This window comes from Drosophila nasuta, chromosome 2L, assembly GCF_023558535.2.
Source record: "Drosophila nasuta strain 15112-1781.00 chromosome 2L, ASM2355853v1, whole genome shotgun sequence".
NCBI lineage: Eukaryota > Metazoa > Arthropoda > Insecta > Diptera > Drosophilidae > Drosophila > Drosophila nasuta.
In genome coordinates, this window is record NC_083455.1 from 10,514,729 (window position 1) to 10,538,555 (window position 23,827).

General features: G+C 38.4%; 5 protein-coding genes across 12 annotated transcripts; 1 reads left to right on the plus strand and 4 right to left on the minus strand.

Moving 5' to 3' along the window:
* Positions 1-394: 394 nt before the first annotated feature.
* Positions 395-2,318, minus strand: LOC132798248 (uncharacterized). The gene is made up of 3 exons (XM_060810033.1): positions 1,543-2,318; positions 858-1,483; positions 395-786 (listed from the first exon to the last, which is right to left on the minus strand). Exons 1-3 carry the CDS (start codon positions 2,045-2,047, stop codon positions 724-726), a joined length of 1,194 nt encoding a protein of 397 aa, XP_060666016.1. The 5' UTR covers positions 2,048-2,318; the 3' UTR covers positions 395-723.
* A 447-nt stretch (positions 2,319-2,765) lies between these two features.
* Positions 2,766-4,450, minus strand: LOC132798247 (uncharacterized). The gene is made up of 3 exons (XM_060810032.1): positions 3,864-4,450; positions 3,101-3,804; positions 2,766-3,029 (listed from the first exon to the last, which is right to left on the minus strand). The coding sequence occupies exons 1-3, from the start codon at positions 4,366-4,368 to the stop codon at positions 2,967-2,969; spliced, it is 1,272 nt and encodes a 423-aa protein (XP_060666015.1). The 5' UTR covers positions 4,369-4,450; the 3' UTR covers positions 2,766-2,966.
* Positions 4,451-5,491: 1,041 nt separating this feature from the next.
* On the minus strand, positions 5,492-10,048 carry LOC132798992 (carcinine transporter). Its single transcript, XM_060811085.1, has 7 exons — positions 9,880-10,048; positions 9,602-9,826; positions 9,349-9,546; positions 8,631-8,889; positions 7,979-8,570; positions 6,333-6,731; positions 5,492-6,280 (listed from the first exon to the last, which is right to left on the minus strand). Exons 1-7 carry the CDS (start codon positions 9,973-9,975, stop codon positions 6,001-6,003), a joined length of 2,049 nt encoding a protein of 682 aa, XP_060667068.1. The 5' UTR covers positions 9,976-10,048; the 3' UTR covers positions 5,492-6,000.
* A 382-nt stretch (positions 10,049-10,430) lies between these two features.
* On the minus strand, positions 10,431-15,062 carry LOC132798993 (transmembrane 9 superfamily member 2). The gene is made up of 5 exons (XM_060811086.1): positions 14,599-15,062; positions 12,719-12,913; positions 11,663-12,648; positions 11,432-11,591; positions 10,431-11,374 (listed from the first exon to the last, which is right to left on the minus strand). The coding sequence occupies exons 1-5, from the start codon at positions 14,746-14,748 to the stop codon at positions 10,871-10,873; spliced, it is 1,995 nt and encodes a 664-aa protein (XP_060667069.1). The 5' UTR covers positions 14,749-15,062; the 3' UTR covers positions 10,431-10,870.
* A 284-nt stretch (positions 15,063-15,346) lies between these two features.
* Positions 15,347-23,346, plus strand: LOC132798990 (importin subunit beta). Of its 8 annotated transcripts, none has more exons than XM_060811078.1 (9): positions 15,347-15,646; positions 15,758-15,944; positions 16,360-16,601; positions 16,674-17,702; positions 17,891-18,817; positions 18,876-19,259; positions 20,423-20,525; positions 21,468-21,753; positions 21,914-23,346. In XM_060811078.1, the coding sequence occupies exons 2-7, from the start codon at positions 15,887-15,889 to the stop codon at positions 20,453-20,455; spliced, it is 2,673 nt and encodes an 890-aa protein (XP_060667061.1). In that variant the 5' UTR covers positions 15,347-15,646; positions 15,758-15,886; the 3' UTR covers positions 20,456-20,525; positions 21,468-21,753; positions 21,914-23,346. The 8 variants fall into 8 exon arrangements, with proteins under 8 accessions (XP_060667061.1, XP_060667062.1, XP_060667060.1 ...); XM_060811079.1 differs by having other exon boundaries at positions 21,573-21,753; positions 21,914-23,345; XM_060811077.1 differs by lacking the exon at positions 20,423-20,525 and having other exon boundaries at positions 21,468-21,515; positions 21,573-21,753; positions 21,914-23,345.
* The last annotated feature ends 481 nt before the right edge of the window (positions 23,347-23,827 follow it).

Sequence of the window (23,827 nt, forward strand, 5' to 3'; positions counted from 1 at the left end):
GCCTAGTAAACATATTTCATATGTAATGTAGCTAATATGTAGCACAAAACTTACAAAAACAAAACTGAGAAATCACTTTTAAATAAGGGGTTAATATCCTCAATCAAATCAGTTTCTAAATACTTTTAAGCGCATACTGATAAATAGAGAATTATTCCTAAGAACAATCAGCTCAATATTTCTATTTAATTTCATTATAACTCTAAACTTGTCAGTACTTTAAGGTTTAAATGAGTGATATCAAAAGGTTTTCTATCAATGTTACTTCTACAAGTTTCCTATTAGTTTAACTCCATTCGTTTTAAAAACATTTAAAATATTTAATACACTATTTGACAGAGCAAATTTATATCTTAAAAACATTTTTCTATACTAGACTGTTAAAACGCTATTACTTAGTTATTATTCATCCTCATATTGATTATTAAAAAAACTGTTTAAACTGTCTTTTAATCGAAATGTGGTATCGGGTATCCTAAAGTCGAGTTGTCTCATTTAACGTGTTTATACCTGCTGCAATTACAATTGGTGCAGCAAAAGTTCAAGCAAACAATTGAATACGAAATTTATTGCAAACTGATATAGTCAATATAGTCGATCGATCGTTTAATTATTAAATGACCAGAGGTGCATCCAAGGTGCTCGCCATCAATTTATCTGATACAGATCACACAAATGGATCATTGTTGTGTTGTATTGTTGTATGTTGTGTATGGTCGCTTCCTAGTCCGTTTCACTCTTAAAGTTCAGCTTCACTTTGTTCTGCGGCTTCAAGTACTCCGGATGCTGTGGCAAGAAGTTAGAAGATTAATTTCTTTGCCTTATGCTTCTAATGAATATCTATATATCTTACTTACCTTTAGCATATCGCGGTTGATTCTAGTTCCCTCCACATTCAACAACATATCGCGACTCGGCAAGTTTTTGCTGCAACAGTAGACGGCATTGAGCACAAACTGATCGGTGATCTGATGGCAATCCTTGAGATTAATGCATGAAAGCATCGGACACTTGCGTATCAGGCTCATGAGACCAACGTCCGTGACACGACCACAAAAGGACATGCCAAAAAGACGGAGCAACGGCAGATCATTAAAGAACCTGAAGTGGTCATCCTCCACTACATTAATCAAATGAAGCTCCTCCAACGCACTCAGTTGTCCCAAATAGCGTGCTTGTTCATTGCTTATCGCAAATGGCCCCGATAGCTTCAGGTACTTGAGCATGTTGTCTCTCCTATCGGCGAGCGTGGATAGAAAGTTCAGCTCTTTCGATGACATCCGATGGCAGCCGGAAAAGGACAACACCTCGAGTTCCCCACAGCACTTAACAATCTTTTCGCACAACGAGTGATACATGCTACATTCTTCCAACACCAGCACACGCAAATGCTTGAGAGGAATGCCAAATTTCCCAGAATCAAAGAGCTTACAATCGCGTAGCACAAGACGCTGCAGCCTTTCAAAGCCGCACAAATGTTTGCCTATCAAAAAAGATCTTTGAATTGATTGACAAATGATTGCGAAAGGAGATTAAACTCACCCGTGTAGCAGCCATTGATGAGCTCAAAGGATTCCAGCCCGGTATTCCCCTCAAGATCAAAATTCAACACATCTTCGTCATCCATGCAATCGATGCTAATGCGTCGCAGTTGCGTTAGACGCGTCATTAGTTCGCGATAATGGAAATCATCTGTCACATTACTATAGCTGATCTCCTCCAGATTGCGGCAATAGACCGCTATAAACTCCACAATCAGCGACTCCTTTTGAAACGACGAGCAGTCAACAGTAAGTGAGGTTATGTACGGTCCTGCCACACTGAAGAAATCAATCATTTCACCCAACTGCATCTGCTCCACATCCTCAGCGTTCAACGCATGTCGACGCGATCGCACCCATTTGCTAAAGACGTGCATGAAATTGGGCGCCACACACGCCAAACGCACTTTGTCGCAGAGTTGTGGCAAATAGGAGAAAATCTCATGCACGAGGTCCTCGTGCAGACACAGAATGGGACATGTCTGCAGCTCAGACATTTGTGACATTTTCAATAAGAGCCTGAATCAATTTTCACTGCTAAACGATACTGACATAAAAACACAAAACAGAAACTGGATCTTCAAACTCTTTTAAAACGTTCTTTTTTCTAATGGTCATCACAAGGTTGCCTTGGACGCCAGCGCTGCCAGATCGGCGTAAATAAATGCGTGTGCACACACTGAAAACATAAAGGAACACTGAAAACAACGGTGCTTTAGAGTCGCGATGAAAAGTTTGCATCCAAATCATTTTAAATGAGCAATAATTTAGAAAATTATTTTTATTTTTTGAAGTTTCTGGTAGAGTATTATATTTTGTATTGAATTAAAATAACTATTGAACTATAAATGAATTTAAAGGCTTTTAATACCTGGCTTAATTATAAACAAAATATAAAAAATGGGAAATAAATAAAAAAAAAATGTATACATAAAAAATAATTATTGAAACCACATAAAACATTTGCAGCCAAACATTGCTAAATAGCCAAAATATAGTACCTAACTTTTTGCACTCACTGTTTATATCATAGCAGTCACCAGAATATTGACAGCTGCAGCTAATTTTCATTCCACGTTCAAAATAAAAGTATGTATGAGAGTCTCGGCAATTATAAATGGTGTTTTTGTTTTACAGCAATTAATTGCATAAATAAATCGGAGTCGGCAAACAATAACAAATGCGAGCACAAAGACAAATCGCCATATTAGAAGTACTATACGGTTGTTTATATTAGTGCATACTTTATATTTAATTGAATGCGAAATTTATTGCAAACTGATATAGTCAACATAGTCGATCGATCGTTTAATTATTAAATGACCAGTGGTGCATCCAAGGTGCACGCCATCAATTTATGCGATACAGATCACACAAATGGATCATTGTTGTGTTGTATTGTTGTGTGTTGTGTATGGTCGCTTCCTAGTCCGTTTCACTCTTAAAGTTCAGCTTCACTTTGTTCTGCGGCTTCAAGTACTCCGGATGCTGTGGCAAGAAGTTAGAAGATTAATTTCTTTGCCTCATGCTTCTAATGAATATCTATATATCTTACTTACCTTTAGCATATCGCGGTTGATTCTAGTTCCCTCCACATTCAACAACATATCGCGACTCGGCAAGTTTTTGCTGCAACAGTAGACGGCATTGAGCACAAACTGATCGGTGATCTGATCGCAATCCTTGAGATTAATGCATGAAAGCATCGGACACTTGCGTATCAGGCTCATGAGACCAACGTCCGTGACACGACCACAAAAGGACATGCCAAAAAGACGGAGCAACGGCAGATCATTAAAGAACCTGAAGTGATCATCCTCCAGCACATCGTTGTCACTCCAATGAAGCTCCCCCAACGAACTCAGTTGTCCCAAATAGCGTGCATGTTCATTGCTTATCTCAAATTGCCCCGACAGCTTCAGGTACTTGAGCATGTTGCCCTTCTTATCGGCGAGCGTCGATAGAAACGCCAAGTTCAGCTCATTGGAGGTCATCCAGGTCTTCAGAGTGCAACGCTGCAAATTAGGCAGCTGGGCAATCACCTCAAAGCTCGAGTCGCAGCCGGAGAAGGACAACTCCTCGAGTTCCCCGCAGCACTCGGCAATCTTTTCGTACAACGAGTGATTCATCACCTCGAAGCAACAATCGTCCAGCACCAGCACACGCAAATGCTTGAGAGGAATGCCAAATTCTCCAGAATTCCAGAGCAAACAATCGCGCAGCACAAGACGCTGCAGCTTATCAAAGCCGCACAAATGTTTGCCTATCAAAATAGATCATTTAAGTGATTACCAAATGATTGCGAAAGAAGAGTAAACTTACCCGTGTAGCAGCCATTGATGAGCTCAAAGGATTCCAGCTCGGTATTCCCCTCAAGATCAAAATTCAACACATCTTCGGCATCCATGCAATCGATGCTAATGCGTCGCAGTTGCGTTAGACGCGTCATTAGTTCGCGATAATGGAAATCATCTGTCACATTACTATAGCTGATCTCCTCCAGATTGCGGCAATAGACCGCTATAAACTCCACAATCAGCGACTCCTTTTGAAACGACGAGCAGTCAACAGTAAGTGAGGTTATGTACGGTCCTGCCACACTGAAGAAATCAATCATTTCACCCAACTGCATCTGCTCCACATCCTCAGCCTTTAATGCATGTCGACGCGATCGCACCCATTTGCTAAAGACGTGCATGAATTTGGGCGCCACACACGCCAAACGCACTTTGTCGCAGAGTTGTGGCAAATAGGAGAAGAGCTCATGCACAATCTCCTCGTGCAGACACAGAATGGGACATGTCTGCAGCTCAGACATTTGCGACATTTTCAATTAGTGCCTCAGTGCCCTTGAACACACATTAAATTTTCATTTCTAAACGATACTGACATAAAAAACACAACACTGTAATTGGATATTCAAAAACTTTTAAAACGTTCTTTTTTCTAATGGTCATCCCAAGGTTGCCACTGTCTTGGCCGCCAGCGTTGCCAGCTCGTCATAAACAAATGCGTGTACACACACTGAAAACTTAAAGGAACACTGAAAACAACGGAGCTTCACAGTCGAGATGAAAAGTTTGTAGACAAATCATTTTAAATGAGCAATAATTTAGAAAATTATTTTTATTCGTTGATGTTTCTGGTAGCGAGGAAGCTAGATATTTTTATTAGAATTTAAATAATTTTAAATGAGCAGAAATTTAAAAAATTATTTTTATTTCTCGAAGTGGATACTTTATATATTTTGATTTGAATTGAGACTAATATACTATAAATGAATTTAAAAGCTTTTAGCCCTTATCTAGTGCTGCAAATAATTAAATTATTATTCATAATAAAAATAAAAAACAATAAAAGAATAATGAGAAATAAATAAAATAATAAATATTTTAGAAATGAAAAAATTATGAACCCCGTATAAAGCATTTGCAGCCGAACATTGATAAATAACCAAAATATAATACCTAACCTTTTGCACTCACTGTTTGTAGCAGTCAACAGAATATGTGAATAACTGCAGCTAGTTTTCATTCCACGTTCAAAATAAAAGTATAAAGTATACTGGCAATAATAAATGGTGTTTTTGTTTTACAGCAATTAATTGCATAATTGATTGCATAAATGCATAAATCAGAGTCGGTAACAAACAATAACAGATGCGAGCACAACAACAAATCGTAATATTAGAAGTACTATACATTTTTTATATTGTGTATGTGTGTATTTTTTACCGGATATGTTTAATGTAATGTTTAAAGTGTTTTTTTTTTTTTGTTAAATTTGCGATTTAATGATACTCGCAACAATTAAATCAAATATGCTTCTGATATTTTTCTTTCTATATAATTTATATATGTAACTACTGTTTGTCTATATATCTCAAATGTTCCTGATTTTTTTTAAATATTTAAGTTAAAACTAAAATGTTCATACTTTGCTGAACTTTAATTACGTCTTTTTTATTTAATTTATTTAATGACAAGTATCGATTTTTTATTGTAAAGTTATTGCTTATTTAAAATACTAACTTAACTTTTTGTTTTTTTTTCATTTATATTACGTATACGTATTATTTTCAATAGCATGTTCTTTGCGAAAATTAAGTTGATATTTTAATTTCAAATTTATTTTTAAGAACGTTTGCTGATTTGGAGTACCTTTTTGCTGGAAAACTTCCTACCTATTACAAATAACAAATTTAATCTTTGTATTTACTGCTTTTGTCATGCGTATACGTAATATTTTGAAATTAACTTTCTTTACGGAAATTGAATTGAGAACTGCTACAAAAATTCCGCATTTTTTTCAATTCATGACAATAGTTTCCGCAAATTTGAAATGATCTAGCTGTTCACTAAAATACTACAAACAACGGAATAACGAGTATGAATACATTTAGATGTGTATTATATTAATAATACTTGGTCTGTTTAATAAATTAAACAGTAATAAAACATTAGATCCAATGGGTTAGTTGCATGGTGCCGTCGTGTGTCCTTTGAGTGTCCATCACGCTCATTTGGCGCACCAGACGCTTCATGGAAGGTCGATGCACTGGACGACTGCCAATGCCACTCCCACTGCTTCCCAAATCCAGAGGAGTTCGCTCATCGATGCGAGGCTTTTGACGCAAACGACGATTGTCTTTTAGCTCCAGTTCCACCTCGGACTCGTTGTTGGATGAGCCACCCAAGACATCCAAGTTCTCATACGAAGTTGGTGGCGAAAGGATTTCTCTGGGAATTAATAACATCATTCGATACTCAATTAATCTCATCAGATACTTACGGCTGTGGCTTGCAGCGACAGCAATCTTTAAGCTGCCAGTTCTTGCCAAACTCTTCGCCTTCCTCAATGGTCTGCGGCAAGCGATGATGCAACGTCTCCGGCAAACGTAAGCCCGTCATGCCTCCCAGCACCGACACAAATCCCATAATGACCAACGGAAGCTTTAAATTCTCCTTTCCCAAATAGGTGACAAACGGTATCACAATCAATCCCAGGCCACCAATATAACTGGAGGCCCCGATGCCAATGCCACGCACTTGCGTCGGATATAACTCGCCAGCGAAGGGATAAATGATGAGAAACGAGGCCGAGAGAAGCGCCTTGGAGATGAGATACAGTGTCAACGTCTCGTCGATGGCGTCGTCGGGTAGCATGACAGTTATAATGCAAGCAACTCCCCTAAAAAAAAAGAAATTCATAGTTTTTTATTAATATTTTAAATTAAAAAATAATATAAATATTTATTATTTAAATACAATTTTAAGAAATTGGTAATAACTAAAATTTAAATAAAAAATAAATACTGTCCCAGTGAAACATAAATTTCTAAAACAAAATTTTTATTTCTAATTTTTATACCCGCTACCCATAGGGTAGAAGGGTATTATAACTTTGTGCCGGCAGGAAATGTATGTAACAGGTAGAAGGAGGCATCTCCGACCCTATAAAGTATATATATTCTTGATCAGCGTCAACAGCCGAGACGATCTAGCCATGTCCGTCTGTCCGTCTGTGTGTCTGTCCGTCTGTCCGTATGAAACACTGGATCTCAGAGACTATAAGAGATAGAGCTATAATTTTTTTTCGACAGCATTTGTTATGTTTGCACGCAGATCAAGTTTGTTTCAAATTTTTGCCACGCCCACTTCCGCCCCCGCAAATCAAAAAAATCGAATAACAAGCGTAATTTTAAAGCTAGAGTTGCGAATTTTGGTATATACAATATTTACTATAGTAGTTATGATTCCTGAAAATTTGGTTCCGATCAGATAAAAATTGTCGAAGTTATTAAAGAAATACTTTTGTATGGGCAAAAACGCCTACTTACTAGGGGTCTTAGTTGCTTTGGCTGACAATCTGGTATATTGTGCCGTCTATGGTATATTTTGAATGTGGTACTATGTCGATATACCAATACCATATACCATTTGGTATATTTTTAGTATTTTTGCAGTATATTCGGTATATTTTGAGAAAATACCGCAATAAAAGAAACATTTCTTTTATTCAAAATGGGTAGCGGGTATCTCACAGTCGAGTACACTCGACTGTAGCTTTCTTACTTGTTATTAATTAAATGAACACCAACTAGAAAATGATGTATGACAATTTTTAGTATTATACTAGATACGAATATGTGAGAAAGCTATAGTCGAGTGTGCTCGACCGTGGGATACCCGTGACCCATTTTCCTTGCAAGCAAAACAATTCGGTTTTTTTAAATATACCAAATTAGTCTATAGAAAAACATTAAAATATATCGAAAGCTTCATTTGGTATATCACATGCTGTTACCCTCCAAATTTACTCGAAAATGCAAAATATTGTAGATTGACAATGAAAGCAGCTAAGAGCGGGTATAAAAAAAAACTTCTTCGGAAAACTCAATTTGGAAGTGCATTAGAAAATACATTGTGAAATCTTACCCCAGCATCATGGATAAGCTAAGCGGCCAACGACGTCCCCAAGTGTCCATGAAGTACCAACAGCACAGGTAGCTAGGCAACTCCACAACCGCCGACAGAAAGAAGCTGACATACTGATTGGTGCCCAGCGAAGGACCATAGTAGCTGAGACCCAAATAAACCGTTTCGTTGGCAAACCAACTGAGCGTAATCAAAATGGTCTTGAGGCGCATATTGGGCGTGCGACACAGATCCATGAGACCGACATTGGCCACCTTTTTCTTTTGGCTCTTCAACTTGTCGCGACGTATTTGCGCCTCCAGTTTGCTGTGCACAGCCTCCGGAAACTGTCGCCCATTGATCAACGCCATGCGCTCGAGGATTTTCAAAGCTTCTTCAAGGCGACCACGCATCAAAAGCCAACGTGGCGATTCGGGCATCACAAACATATACAGAAAGTAGGCATAGAAGGGCAGCGAGGTGATGTAGGAAAGACGCACCCAATCACGCTCCAGATACGTGACTAGTGATAACAGCATAATGCCCGATGTGTAGAAAGTGCAAGTCATAACGGTCACAAACGAACGGTACTTTTCGCCTACCAGCTCCAGGGCTGCAACAATAAACCGCATAAATTCGGATAATTATGTTATGTTTCATGCATTGCACTTACATATAATAAATGGTATTTGATAGACAGCCGGTATGGTGAGTCCAACAATTACGCGACTTCCCGCCCAGGTCCAGAAATCCTTGCTTAGCGACGTCATTAGGCTGCCCGCCAACAGTGTGGCCAGACATGTGAAATAAGATAGCCGGCGTCCGGCTCGATCGTTGAGCAGCCCAAACAAATACACACCAACTGGGCCACCAGTGTTGAGCGCTGCCAGACCGATGGTTGGATAAATGTCTTGATCGCATACCAAATCGAACTGTTGACAAGTAAACTTGTCAGATAAAAATTAATTAAATATACTTGAGCTTAAGATGCGATTGTTTGTGACTTGGGAAATGATTAACATCGAGTAAGGTGAACTGCTCAGCTAGAGAGGTCCTGGCCTAGTGACGTCACAAAGCTACACAGCATTAGTGCTGCCAAACAGACGAAATATACTGTTGCAGGTAATTCCGGCACACAATTTTGTTAAGCTTTGTTTCCAGTTAATGTACATTAAATGCTTGAACCTAAATGGTTAGTGTATTTTTAAAATAAATGGAAACTGTGCATTACTTTATAATCTGCTGTCCTCATAGCCAGACGTGATTAAAAAGTTGTTATCGCTAAACGCTGCCAGACTGATTGGTCGCATATTCATAGAGGGAACATGACTGAAAGCAAGCTCATCTACATGAATGTCTTAATCTAACACAGTTGGATTTTAATCAATCACATCGATCACAATCGAAGACCAGATACGACTGGTATTATATTCCCAGCCCTGGGAGCACTTGACCAAAGGCCAACTTCCGTTGTTGAGCTGCAGATTTGTCAAATTCCCATTAATATCTCCTGTATCCAAAGTGTCCAATAACTGTGTCCAGTTGACGCCGTACATAAAGCATTTACTATAGACCAAATCATCGTTATCCTGAGATAAGAACGCTTTCAATAGGAGAGACCTGTACAATTCCAACCTGGATTACCTGCTCCTGGGGTATAGCCAACATTTTGCGGTGTTCGAGGTCGAGGTGCTGCAGCTGGGGCACGCGACACCAATAATCATCGGGTGTGTCGGCCATGAAGAGCTGATTGAAGGCACAGAAACCGCATGGGATGCATGCTGGCAAGCAAATGCCGAACACGAGCAACTTCTGATACTTGCCAAACTCGCCAATAATGGGCAAGAGATCATCCAAATCAAAAGCCTCCTGCATTATGGAGAAGCTTTAAATAATGCAATCATCCAAGAAGATTGTCTTACATCAACGGATTCCTGTGCCTCAGGCTTGTTGCGTTGTTGTCGCAGCTCGGATATTTCATCATACTCATCCTCACTATCCACAATTTCGCCAGTCATTTATTTTATTTTTATTTTTCCTAAACTCTGTGCTACCAGCAATTTTTCCGTTTCGACTGTTTTCCCGTTTTACGGAAACCCCAAAAGTGTTGTCAGCTGTAAAGTCCAACAACAATAAAGGGTTACACAAAATCGACAAAAGAGGGCGCCAGGGGTGTTTTTAGGTTTTTATAATTTATTGTTTGAATTGCAAGTTAGTAAATTAATTGATTTAAACTAAAGTAAAGTATATAATTTTTTAAATATTACACATATGAATTCAATGATTTGCTTTTTAATGTTTATTCTTAGAATGCAAGCTGCAAATTACAGTTGATTGGCTTTGATTTGAAAGTTGTTGTCACAAAAAATGTTTCAAGTACTTTTTGGGAATCGTATCTAAAATCTGATTTGGTTTTCTTTCACTATATATGTATGTATAATTAAGAACAGCATCTTGCGAATAATCTTTGTCGTTTCTTTTTTTTTTGTATCGAGCGAAATGGACGTTGATGTTTTTGTTTAAAATAAAACAAATTGCAAAAAAAAATTACATTTGTTTTTTGGAAAATTAATCGAACTTCCAATTGATTTTCATCCTTTTGTCGTACTATCATCTGGTTTATGCTTAAAATTATTGCGCGCTTCAATACTACATACATGTAGTACATTTACATGTATGCATCTGTATAATTAAATACATATTACATTACATTACAGTTCATTAATCGATAAACAGAAAACCGGCTGTTCATGCACAGCGCAGAAATCACACACATTAGGCTTAAGTGTAAATTGTGGCTACACACACACACACAATCAAAAAAACTCACACATACAGACTTTATATGTCGTATATATAAATATAAACATTTGATATATATGTGTAGTCTGTCTGTCTGTCTGTTCGTTGTGTCTAATCCACCTTGACAACGCTATAAATTTTTCGTATAAACCAGAAGCACGCAAAGAATCCAATTGTGCCCGTAAGCAAAAAGAATAGGAATACCATAATTGCTGTATAACCAAAGTAGAGGAACGTCGATGCGCTATCCTTGATCGACAGTTTTGTGACAAAGTAGTGACAGCAATAGATGAACAGATAGACGGCCGTAAAACCCGATGTGAGGAACGATCGCCACCACCAATGATAGTCCTCCGCACATAAATGGAAATAGCACAGCAAAATGGTTGTTTCCGAGCACGTGATGACAAGAATCAGGAATACGAGGAACAGGAATCCAAACATATAATACATTTGATTAGACCACAGAGAGCTCAAGATGAAGAACAGCTGAATGAAGATGCAGCCAAATGGCAACACGCCTCCCATAACAATGCCAGGAATGGGTTGCGTATAGATGGATTGATCTGGTATTTGACGTGGTATTTGATTCGTGCGCACAGGATGCTCCAAGGCCTGTAAAACCAATACATTAATGTCACTTCAAGTAATTGGTTAATGCACAATACTTACGCGCTTACGGAAACCGAAATAGGCACCCACAAAGGTCAAGGGTACAGAGACGCCAAACCATAAAGCGAGCAGGGCAACCAAAGTGCTAAAAGGCACAGCGCCGGAGCTGCTCTCGCCCCACAGCACCAGATTCATCACAAAGAACAACGAGAATACCACACTGTTGCCAAGCGATAACGAAACAATGAGTAATCAACGTAATGAATCACTTAATCACATTAGCACACTTACCCGGGACAAACAATCGAGGTAAGAATGACGTTGCTCTTCCATTTGACACCACCGAAACTCTTATAGATGCGTGCCGAGACGTAGCCAGCTGGCGTGCCCAGCGAGACAAACAGCACCATGGAACAGGTCATCAAGGCGCCACGATTCGCTGGCGACAAGAAACCGAGACAAGCAAAGCCCAAAGTAACCATGGCCATAACCAGCACTTGAACACCAGAGCCCAAGAAAACAGATAGCAACATGCCCTTGCGTGGTGGCCTAAAGACATCACCATGCACCAGTTTCCAGCCGAATTCCTCCTGGGCATCCTCACCACTATCCATTTGATTGTATCGTGCAATATCCTTGTGCAGTGTGCGCAGCATAATCATGGCCACCATGCCGCTGAGGAATAGCACAATCACCAGTGAGTTGAGTATGGAGAACCATTGGATATTCGTGTGCGGCATCGATTCCAATATGTAATCCCAGCGCGATGACCATTTGACAGCATTATTCAATTTGAATTTCACGCTATATGTGTAAAGGATGGTCTGCGATTCGCCCGCCTTCAGTGAACTTTCGCGTATGGCGAGGGCATCGGTGCCCAAACAATTGGGATTCTTAGGATCAGCATGATTTAAAGATTTGGGAGTCACCTTCACCGAGATAATGCGACCACTGCTGCTACTGAATCCCATGCCCCATTCCTCACGTGCACCGCTGTGATAGGTGATCTCGAGATCCACATGATTAAAGGGATAGTAGTGCAGAGGACGATTGTACATCGAATTGATGGCACAACCTTCGCCATCGGGACGGACCAAGCAACCCATGGGGAAGCCAGTGCTGCAATATTGTTTACCCGTCTCCAGCTGATAGCACCACGTTACAGGCATATTGTCGACGATCCAATGATGCTGATAGTTCAAACTAATGCCCTTCTTTAGCACCATCATGCGACGATCGCTGTCCGCATTGCCGCCAGTGTAATCCTTCTGACAAGCCTGGAAAGTGAAAATAAACATTTAGAGACTTAGCAAACACACTAAATTGTCTAATTTGTGTGATACTAACCACTGCGCACTCCACATCCTCCATGAACTGTATGTGATAGGGACCCGGTCGAATACGCTCGCCAAAAACGACTTGGCCCAGGTTCTCGACGGGGGAGTTCTCCTCCTTGCCCAGACAAAAGTCAAAGTGATGGTACTCATAGGGAATCACAGACTCCTCGGTGTTCAAGCGATTCACATACAAAATGACATCGGACTTGGGGAAAAGAACAATATAAAATATTTAGTTAATTTGAGATCCTATTTTATAAAATTATATGCTTAAATTAATATGATTATAAATGGCTTATAAGTAAGGCTTCTTTTCTTATATTATATTCATCGAATATTTTAATAAATGAATCGACTATAAAAATCAATGAATCGAATCAGTAATGTAATTTGTAATGTATATTTCGGATAGATAAAAAACCTGTCCTACGAATGGCTAAATTTAAATAAAAAATTTTAGAATGAAATAATGAAAATTTATTTAAAAATTCAATCTTTAAATAAATTAAAATTACTCTATAATAGCGATAATATGCAGTTATGTGCAATTTGCAATTTAATTTAAAAAGTATTTAGTGCGGCGCACTAACATTTAATAGTCACAGTGATCGTACATTATTGCAGAGCTGATAAATCATGAAACTAACTAAACAGTTGTTGTTGCGCGCGTTTAACTAGAAGTTAAACCGACAACTAGTAACATTTTTTTTTTTAATATTTCATACAAAATAGAATACCTAAAAAAAGTAATAATAGTTCCAAATAGTTGGGATTAATCTTGGATATGCGATTTAATGTGGGTATGTAATATGCCGGCACTCTTATCGCTACATATTTAAAATTCGTCCCAGATTAGAGGGCCTCGATGCTAGTTTCTTTTTTGTTCTTAGCTCTACTATTCTAAGTGCTGTATTAAGTTAAGCTTAAGACATGGCAGTTATTTTAATCAGTGGTTATCACACATTACCACTCATCCACACATAGAAAATAAAAGGATATACAAGAACATATAAAATATTTTATAGAATATATATAACAAAAATCTTTCTCTAAAGTAAACCACGATTCGACTCAGCAATCTAATTGGAATTGCATCAAAATTGTTGCGAGGTTGGCAGCCCTGTTTCGTATAAGATCTATATTTTATTGGAAAGCTTCATACATTGTGCGATCGACAAACAAAGCAACTCAGATAACCACTTAAAACAATACTTAATTAATTTCTGTGGAGGAGTAATGTTCCGAGATAAAGTACTTCTATATTTTATGCTCTCCCAAGACACGTTTCCACTTCTATTTCTAACATACGTGTTTTCCTCATTGATATTTTTTTTGCTTGCATACTACAGTTACACTGTATTGTATTTTTTTAAGTCTTTTATCTGCATTAAGAAAGGCATATTATAGCGTAGCTGACGACTATATATTTTTTGAAAATTATCAAACTGCTGTTTCAAATGGGAAATAAAGAAAAAAAAAAAAGAGTTCATGATAAACAAACATCATAAGGCAAACACAAGAATGAATAGAGGAGAGAACTTAATTACGTTTGGTATCCAACTGAACACAGAACTAACATAGGCAGACACACTCTTGCGCACATATGTATGTACATACGTATGTGTAGAACTATTGTATGTGTTGTTTGTACATGTGGGCTGTGTGGTTTAAACCAAACGATCGACGTCAGCACAGACCACCTAAATATCCAACACATATACACTGTAATAATGATGAAAGAAACTTTGGTTCTTATCATTGCTTCCGTTTTGCGGCAAATCATAAACGTAGCATGGCACTTAACCATTATTTAATGCATTAGTTGATGACAAACACACATACGCATAAACTCACACACACACACACACACACACACACACACACACTTACCTTGCATGTAGAGGAGATCTCTGACTTCTTGCAAAAGTTTACGGGCGCCAGACCAGGCAGATAAAAAGCCTGCGATAGCGACAGCATACTGGCCCAAACAAGCAGCATCATCGGAGCCATGGTGCGACGATGGCACCGTGGCGATAGCATTTTCCTTTTTTTGGTTTGAGGAATGTGAATTCGACAACAACTACAGCAGCACACACAGCTCTACTACCAAACCACCCACAAATTGCAGTCACTATCAAGTGAAGAGGGTCTAGCCACAAATTGTTGTGGGATGTCGTCACACTGCAGAATTGCTGGGTTGAGTCCTGTAATTTTGCGTGTGTTTATTACACTAAATTTTGTCTTTCACGCCTATTTAAGACGCAGTTTCAGTTAAATTGTCAATTTTGTTTTTTTCGGCTTATTTCGACTGACTGACTGACTGACAAACGTCAGCACTGTGCCAAGTGCAAAAATGGCGTTGCCACCTGATAATAATGAAGTTGCTGTTGAGCTGCTAACCTGTTCAAAATACATCAGAGTTGCTATTGCATCGATTATTTATATCAAATTATTTTTATTAACATTGCATGCTTAATTTTCAAATTTAAGTTATTAAATAATCAAGCTTAAATTAATTTAATATCAGATTTGAAAGTTTGCATTATTTACTGTTATCGAGCGTTCATTTTAAACGTAACTGACAGCAATAGCCTGACAAAAGCGGCGATGCCACCCCATTATAATAATCGTAGAACGACGCGCAGCAGTTTTTTCCCATGTGGAGTTACAAATTGTGCATTTGAGCCGGCCTGCTTCAGTTTAGTTTAACTCTCCACATTTAGTCTCGGACGTTGCAAATTGTTCGCAATTTAAATTGCTATCTTGACAAATTGTACGTTTAACGTTTTACTCAACGCACATATCGCGGAAATAATTGGTCGCACTTGTCCCGCGTTTTTTTTGCTTTGACAGTTCGAACAGCCAACTAAAATCGAAATAGCAACACAGCTTTGGCAACGCGCAGCAGACAAAGGGGAACGGAAAAAATACACGCACAGTAAGCTATTGAAAAAAGTAGTAAAAAGCGAATGAAAAAATCAATTTTGTGACAACGTGAAGGTTAAATTTTATTTTATTGTTGAACGTTGAATCTTCTATTTTTACGCAGAAACCTGCACAGCAAGCATCGACAACTAAAACGATTACGAAAAATTTCCGCACATCCCCGCCCGCAACCCTCCAACATCTCAACTACAACGACATCTAGACGAAATTGAAAGTAAAAAAGAGCGCAAAAATGACTGCGGACATAACGAGGCAATTGATTGTTATTCTGGAAAAGACCGTTTCACCAGGTGAGTTAAAGATCATCTATATTCGCACATGCATGTGTGCATGTTCATGGGTGGCAAAGCGCTTAAAGTTTTAGCTTTGTTGCTGCTCAGGGCCAAAGCAAAAAGCCATTTTGTTACACAGCGCCGCGATGCGTCGCAACAGTGACGCGTATGTTGCGCAGGGTTGCAATGCAGCATAAGCACAGCGTATGTTTGTGTTGGTTGCTAGGGGCACACAAACACGCACACACTTATAGAATATACAAAGGCATGTCTACATACATAGTTATACATAAGAGTTAAGTCGATAGGCAACAAACTCGTAAGTCGATAGATAGTCATTGTGATGTCGATAAATAACAGCTTTCCGAATCGATTGGTAGCCACTTTTGAGTAAGGATTTTTGCAACCTAACCTCAAATATATATATTTGTAGATAAAAATGAACTGCTATCGGCAAAGAATTACCTGGAACAGGCGGCCGGCAGCAATCTTCCCGAGTTCCTCAAGGCGCTGGCAAAAATTCTGGTCGAAACGACAAACAGCGCAGTGGCGCGCATGGCTGCCGGTCTGCAGCTCAAGAATCATTTGATGAGCAAGGATGAGAAGATCAATCAGCAATATCAGGAGCGCTGGCATCAGTTCCCCGAGGAAACCCGCGAGCTCATCAAGAATAATGTATGTTAACATAAATTGTCGCATATTGACATATTAAATTTCTATAACTATGTTTCGTATCTTTGCAAACAGATCCTTGCCGCCTTGGGCACAGAAAATACGCGACCCTCATGCGCCGCACAATGTGTCGCCTATGTGGCGGTTATCGAGTTGCCCATCAATCGTTGGAGCATTCTCATACAAACGCTGGTCAACAAGGTCGTCAACGAGGGTTCTAGCGAAATGCATCGCGAGGCCGCACTGGAAGCCATTGGTTATATTTGCCAGGACATACGCTATGGTGTGTTGGAGAATCAATCCAATCAGGTGCTCACGGCTATTATCCACGGCATGCGAAAACAGGAGCCCAGCAATCATGTACGCTTGGCTGCTACGACCGCATTGCACAATTCTTTGGAGTTTACCAAATCAAATTTCGAGCGTGACATGGAACGCAACTTCATAATGGAGGTGGTGTGCGAAGCGACACAGTGCACGGACACACAGATATGTGTGGCCGCTCTGCAATGTCTGGTGAAGATCATGTCGCTATATTACTCGTACATGGAGCCCTACATGGCCCAAGCCTTGTTTCCCATTACGCTGGAGGCAATGAAGTCGGACAACGATGCTGTCGCTCTACAGGGCATTGAGTTCTGGTCGAATGTCAACGATGAAGAGATTGATCTGGCCATCGAGAGTCAGGAGGCCACCGATCAAGGGCGTGCTCCACAACGTGTATCGAAACATTATTCACGCGGAGCTTTGCAGTATTTGACGCCTGTACTCGTGGAGAAGTTGACCAAGCAAGATGAGTGCGACGACGAGGACACATGGAGTCCGGCGAAGGCTTCCTCGGTTTGCCTAATGCTGTTGGCTACTTGTTGCGAGGATGACATTGTGCCACATGTCTTGCCATTCATCAAAGAGAACATTGAGTCGCCTAATTGGCGTTATCGTGATGCAGCCGTCATGACCTTTGGCTCGGTGCTCAACGGGCTAGAGATCAATACACTGAAACCACTGGTTGAGCAGGCGATGCCAACGCTCATTCGTCTGATGTACGATTCCAGCGTCATTGTGCGCGACACCACGGCCTGGACCTTTGGACGCATTTGCGATGTAAGTAATTAAAGAAAGAAATAAGAATATTACAATATTTATTCTTGCTCAGAAACAACAGCAAACATAGTTAATTAGATGTCTGTTTAAATGTTGGAGCTCATTGACAGTAAATCGAGAACCAATTATTCACATCTTTCTATGGATCTTTGCCACATGCTGTAATTTTTCTTTTAATTATTTTGCAGATCATACCCGAGGCAGCCATCAACAAGACCTATTTACAAACGTTGCTCGAATGTTTTGTGAAGAGTTTGAAGTCGGAGCCGCGTGTGGCCGCCAATGTTTGTTGGGCCTTCATTGGTCTGTCGGAGGCAGCATACGAAGCCGCAGCTGCCGTTGATGGCGAGACACCAGAGACATATGCGCTGTCGCCGTACTTTGAATTCATTGTCACCCAACTGCTGGAGACTACAGATCGCTCGGATGGAGCTCAGGCCAATTTGCGTGGCGCTGCCTATGAGGCGCTTATGGATATGATAAAGAATTCGCCGCTCGATTGTTATTTGATTGTGCAGCGCACCACGATTGTCATTCTGGAGCGTCTTAATCAAGTGATGATGATGGAATCGCACATTACCAATCACAGTGATCGCCATCAATTCAATGACTTGCAATCCCTGCTCTGTGCCACACTCCAGAGTGTGTTGCGCAAGGTACGTGAGGCAGATGCCCCGCAAATTTCGGACGCCATCATGGCTGCACTGTTGACCATGTTCAGCTCGAATGCTGGCAAGTCGGGTGGTGTGCAGGAGGATGCTTTTCTGGCGGTCTCCACGCTCGTTGAGCTGTTGGGCATGCAGTTTGCCAAGTATATGCCTGCGTTCAAGGACTTCCTCATCATGGGACTGAAGAATCATCAGGAGTATCAAGTGTGCTGCGCCTCCGTGGGTCTCACTGGTGACATTTGCCGCGCCCTCAAACAAATGGTGGTGCCCTATTGCGATGAAATTATGTCTGTGCTAATGAACGATTTGGCTGAGCCCAATTTGCATCGCAGCGTCAAGCCGCAGATCTTGTCGGCCTTTGGTGACATGGCATTGAGCATAGGCAGCCCGTTTCTCAAGTATTTGAATGTCGTGCTGGATATGTTGCGCGCTGCATCTAACTTGCAGGTTCGTAACGAAAATAACCAATTTCAACTAGTTTTTAACTCTTATATTCTTCACACAGGTTGATGCTTCCACTTACGACATGAGCGAGTATATTCAGGAGTTGCGCGAGAGCGTACTGGAGGCCTACACCGGCATCATTCAGGGTCTCAAGGGCGTCGATCAAACACCCAATGCGGATGTGTTCCACATGGAACCGCATCTAGTGCCCATTATTGAATTTATTAAGCGCATTGCACAAGAACGAGAAGTCTCCGATTCGATGATGGCCAGCGCCGCTGGATTCATTGGTGATTTGTGCACATCGTTTGGACCACGTCTCTATCCACTGTTGGACGATGCGGTTATTACACAATTCCTGGCCGAAGGCAAGCGGTCGAAGGGACCGCGCACCAAAATGCTTTGCGCCTGGGCTGCCAAGGAAATCAAGAAGATTAACAGCCAGGTTATTGCTCAGTAAATTAAACTAAATTTCTATTTTATATCCTCTCAGTTCTTTCCAAAATCGTGTGAGTGTGTGTATGATGCCAAACTGGTAAGTAGAATTCTTGTGATTTGACTTCACGAAATCATTGCAAACGTCTCATCATTGCTCTCTCTTCTTTTTTTTTACACATTCTCTCTATTGCAGTCCAGTCCGAATTAGAAACAAGTTCTATCTGCATAAGTTTGTCCGATTTATATTGTTGCTGTGCGACGCCCCACCTTCCCCACTTTAAGTTTAAGCCAATTGTGTTGATGAATGATTTCTAGTTTGTAAGCTTTGATCGAAATCGATATCGAAATCCTGCTATGATTATCATATTTATATTGTTATATTTTTGTCGGTTTAACGCGCGCTCTAATTGTAATTTCGATAATTCAATCGATTGATAATATCATTGAAAGAGCGTCGCATCATAATAGTAACCAATTCAACTATCGTAATTTCTAAGCATTATGACATTTAATATTCATCACTATTCTTTAAGCAGCCTTCTAGCCCAATTTGTTTCCATTAATGACACTCTTTATAGAATACCAATATTAATTATGAAAGCAAAAGCAAAAACATTTGAGTTGAGCTCCCTCCCTAAAAAAAATTATATCGTTAATTTAAGCCCAAATTCAATAACTAAATTAAATACACAGCAATATTGGATAAAACACTATCTCCTACGGCTGCTACACACTTTAGATATTAAGTTAAAAAGCAAAAAATGTAAACCACAAAAACAAAAAAAAAATGAGGGGATGCGAAAATGAAGAAAATTATGTGAAGATATCCCGAGTGTGAGTTGTTGTATGTGCTCCAGAGTGTGCTTGTGATTGTCCTTCTGGTTGTATGTATGTCTGAGTGTGATAATTAGATATATAAATATGTATATGTGTATAGTATGTATGTGATACAAGTATGTGTTTAATGAATCTATGAATCATATGTAATATGTATGAATGATTGAAAACAAAAAAGAAAAGAAAAACAAAAACTGAGAGTAATAGATCTAAGTCTGAAATTGAGCGACTGATGCCTATGTGTGTATGTCGATTAGATACGAATGAAAATGAATCGAAAGTCTTAATAAATCCCCATTTATAAACTGGAACACCACCCCTGTCTATTTATAGTGTGATGGAATATGTTATATGGATAGTGTCTGAATGATGATTGAAGAATGAAGAAAATATTCCTTAAATGCAATTTGTGGTGTGATGTGTGATATTACTAAACGTAAGCTCTTGTAAGCAAATAGTCTTTTAAGCATTGGAACGAATGAAGTCCTAGTTATAAGTACAACAAAAACAACTGACAAATGCACGATATACCAAATTTAAATTTATATACAATGAAAAACACCAAAACAAACCAACAAAACAAAAAAAAGATTTTAAACGGACGCCAATACGAAAGAACAACAACATTACCATTAACAGACAAACAAAATATATGAATAGAGTTCAAATTCGGAAAACGATTTGTTAAAGTCATAAATACAAAACAAAAAATTAGCTCCCATCGAATCCAGTTGAGATAATGACGCTTAATTTGCAATTTATGAATAATGACAACACAATGACAAACAACCAAGCAACTACCTGCAGCGCATTATTGTATTGTACATAAAATAAAATATTATTAAAGAAACTAACACTAACCACAACAACGGACCAGGGAAACCGACGAGTACTTCATTTTACTTTAAATAGGCATAGAAAAAGACAAACGAAAACAAATACAATTTACAAATATATAGGACTGTGTAGGACAGAATCAGACTGTTTCTTAGATTTCAACTATTAACTGCTTTCAATTACCAAATATAAAAAACAAAACGCAAACCGTTTAAAATCTTTTTCTAATTGCGTGCATTTTAATGAATAAACTTAACTAAAGTAAATTTTAACTACTTCATATTGTTGAACGTTCTGTCAAAGTAAAAAGGAAAAAAAAAATGAAACCATTTCAAAGTTGTTGATACCCAATTGCAAAACAAAACGGGGGATTCCCGGAATTAGCACTGCGTAAATCCCTCTCCGCATAATAAACACTGTCGATTAGTAATATTCATAGTAAAGAACTTTTTCTTCAAATCGCACAGCCGTCCAACGCTTAAAAGAAAGAAAAATTCAATGCTAAATTATTAAAAGATATTAATTTTTTTCCTTCCCAAAGATTCAACATATCATAAAATTCGTTTACGTTATCAACAACTTTGACAAGGTTAATTTGTCTAAACAATATTATTATTATTGTACTCAACACATTTAAATTACCCAGAATGGATTAGGATAATGAATGGAGCTACGAATGATGATGATGATAATTATTGGGGATGAAGATTTGTATGTCTGTCGCTTTGAATGACCGGAATGATGTCGTCAATGTGTGAAACGCGATTATTGAGAGATTGCAAATCGCCAATTAGGAACCTTGGAGATTATGGCTGTGGTATGCGAACGTAAGTTGCATAAAAATTATATATATATATATACATTCAATTATAATTTTATATATATATGTATATATAATGTTAGTTCAATAAGAAATTAGTTAACCAACTGAACAATTTTTACTTTTCGCTTCCCTAAATCGTTTCTTTTTCTTGCACAATTTTACAGGTGTGTTTTGGATGAGAGTGAAACTTGATGGTGGATGGATGATATATATATAGATGAGACTTGTGCTTGTGTGATGGAATGAGATAAGAGAGGATGATGACAATTTGATGTATTATTGTAAATGTGTTGAGAATGATGGCAAAAGCAAAAAAGTGTAATCAAATCGAACTCTTTGTAAAGCTTTTCCTGCACAAATTTCTACATTTTATACATGCATAAATTTTGTAAATTAAATATGTTTGCATATACAATACAACAAAAACTATACATACATAGAGTATAATAGAGAGTGTGTGAGACTGTGACTGAGCGATCAACTGTGTGTATCATTCCAGACCCCTAACAAATTAATATTTAAAAAAAAAAAACAAACAAGAAAACTATATGGTCGGTCTGATTGCGTTTATAAGAACTAGCTTAATGCAGAAAATAACGTGTGTAACCTAGTGTAATTAGTATAAGTAAACCTGATTCCAATACATCTTGACTTGAGTGCGATATTCAACAGTGATGTGTGTATGTGGAAGCGTGTGTGTGTGTGTGGGTTCAGTATGAATGTGTTGAGTATGCATGCCTGTGCTTGCTTGTATGAAAGATTATGAGCAAAGCACCACGCGCAGCTGAATAAAAAACTAAAACAATAAATATTAGTGTACAATTTAGATGCAAACAAAATACTATAAGACGTGAAATTAACGATAACGAAACGAAAACAAATTGAAAAACGTAAAGAAATAAAAAGTATGGTACTGATTTTATACTGAGAACTGAGACTTACTACCTTATACAAATACACAACAAAATACTTACACCAAACTACATAAGGACTATCATTAATTACTTTACGCGGGACGTACAAAACGAAAACTAACAACAACTAACTAGTGAAATTTACACAACACATTATATAACTACTACATTACATAAATAAATATAAATACATAACGACATGTATATTACATAACAATATATAAAAAAACGAACACAAATAGAAATTGGCAATGCTGACGCGCGGTGCTTTAGCCCAAAATATACAACAAAAAACTAAGCGTTAAAAAACAAAAGTCGCTGTGGTGAACTTTTGACGGTGCGGTGAATTCAATGCGTGTGTTGAATGCGAGAGAAAGAGAGAGAGAGAGCGATCAAGTCAGCGCTTCTCTTTTGAATTTTGAGTTAAGCAAAAAATGAAAACTAAACAAAAGGAACACCTAATTAATTCGTAAAACTGCTTTCATGATGACAAAACTTTATAGAATGCATACTACAATTGTGTCTATATCTTGTAAGTTTTTTCATTCTATATTAAGTATAAAGTGCGGCTTAAATGTTCACAAGCAATGTATGACTGATAGTTTGTACGAGTTGAATAGCAAAAATGTAATTGTATGTTTTGTGTGCAAGCGAAAGAATAAAAGTATTTTGAATGCAAGAAAACAAAACCCAACCTGTCTTTTTAATTAATATTAAATGTTAATGCTGTTACTTGGAACACAAAATACCCCAAAATGTAAATTTAAAATAGTAAAACAAAAAAAAAGTAAGAAAGCTACAGTCGAGTGTACTCGACTGTGAGATACCCGCTACCCATTTTGAATAAAAGAAATATATTTTGCGGTATTTTCTCAAAATATACCGAATATACTGCAAAGAAATACTAAAAATATACCAAATGGTATATTTGGTATATCGACATAGTACCGCATTCAAAATATACAATAGACGGCACAATGTACCAAATTGTCGGCCAAAGCAAATTAGACCCATAGTAAGTAGGCGTTTTTGCCCATACAAAAGTATTTCTTTAATAACTTCTACAATTTTTATCTGATTGCAACCAAATTTTCAGGAATCATAACTACTATAGTTATTATTGTATATACCAAAATTCGCAAAAATTTGAAACAAACTTGATCT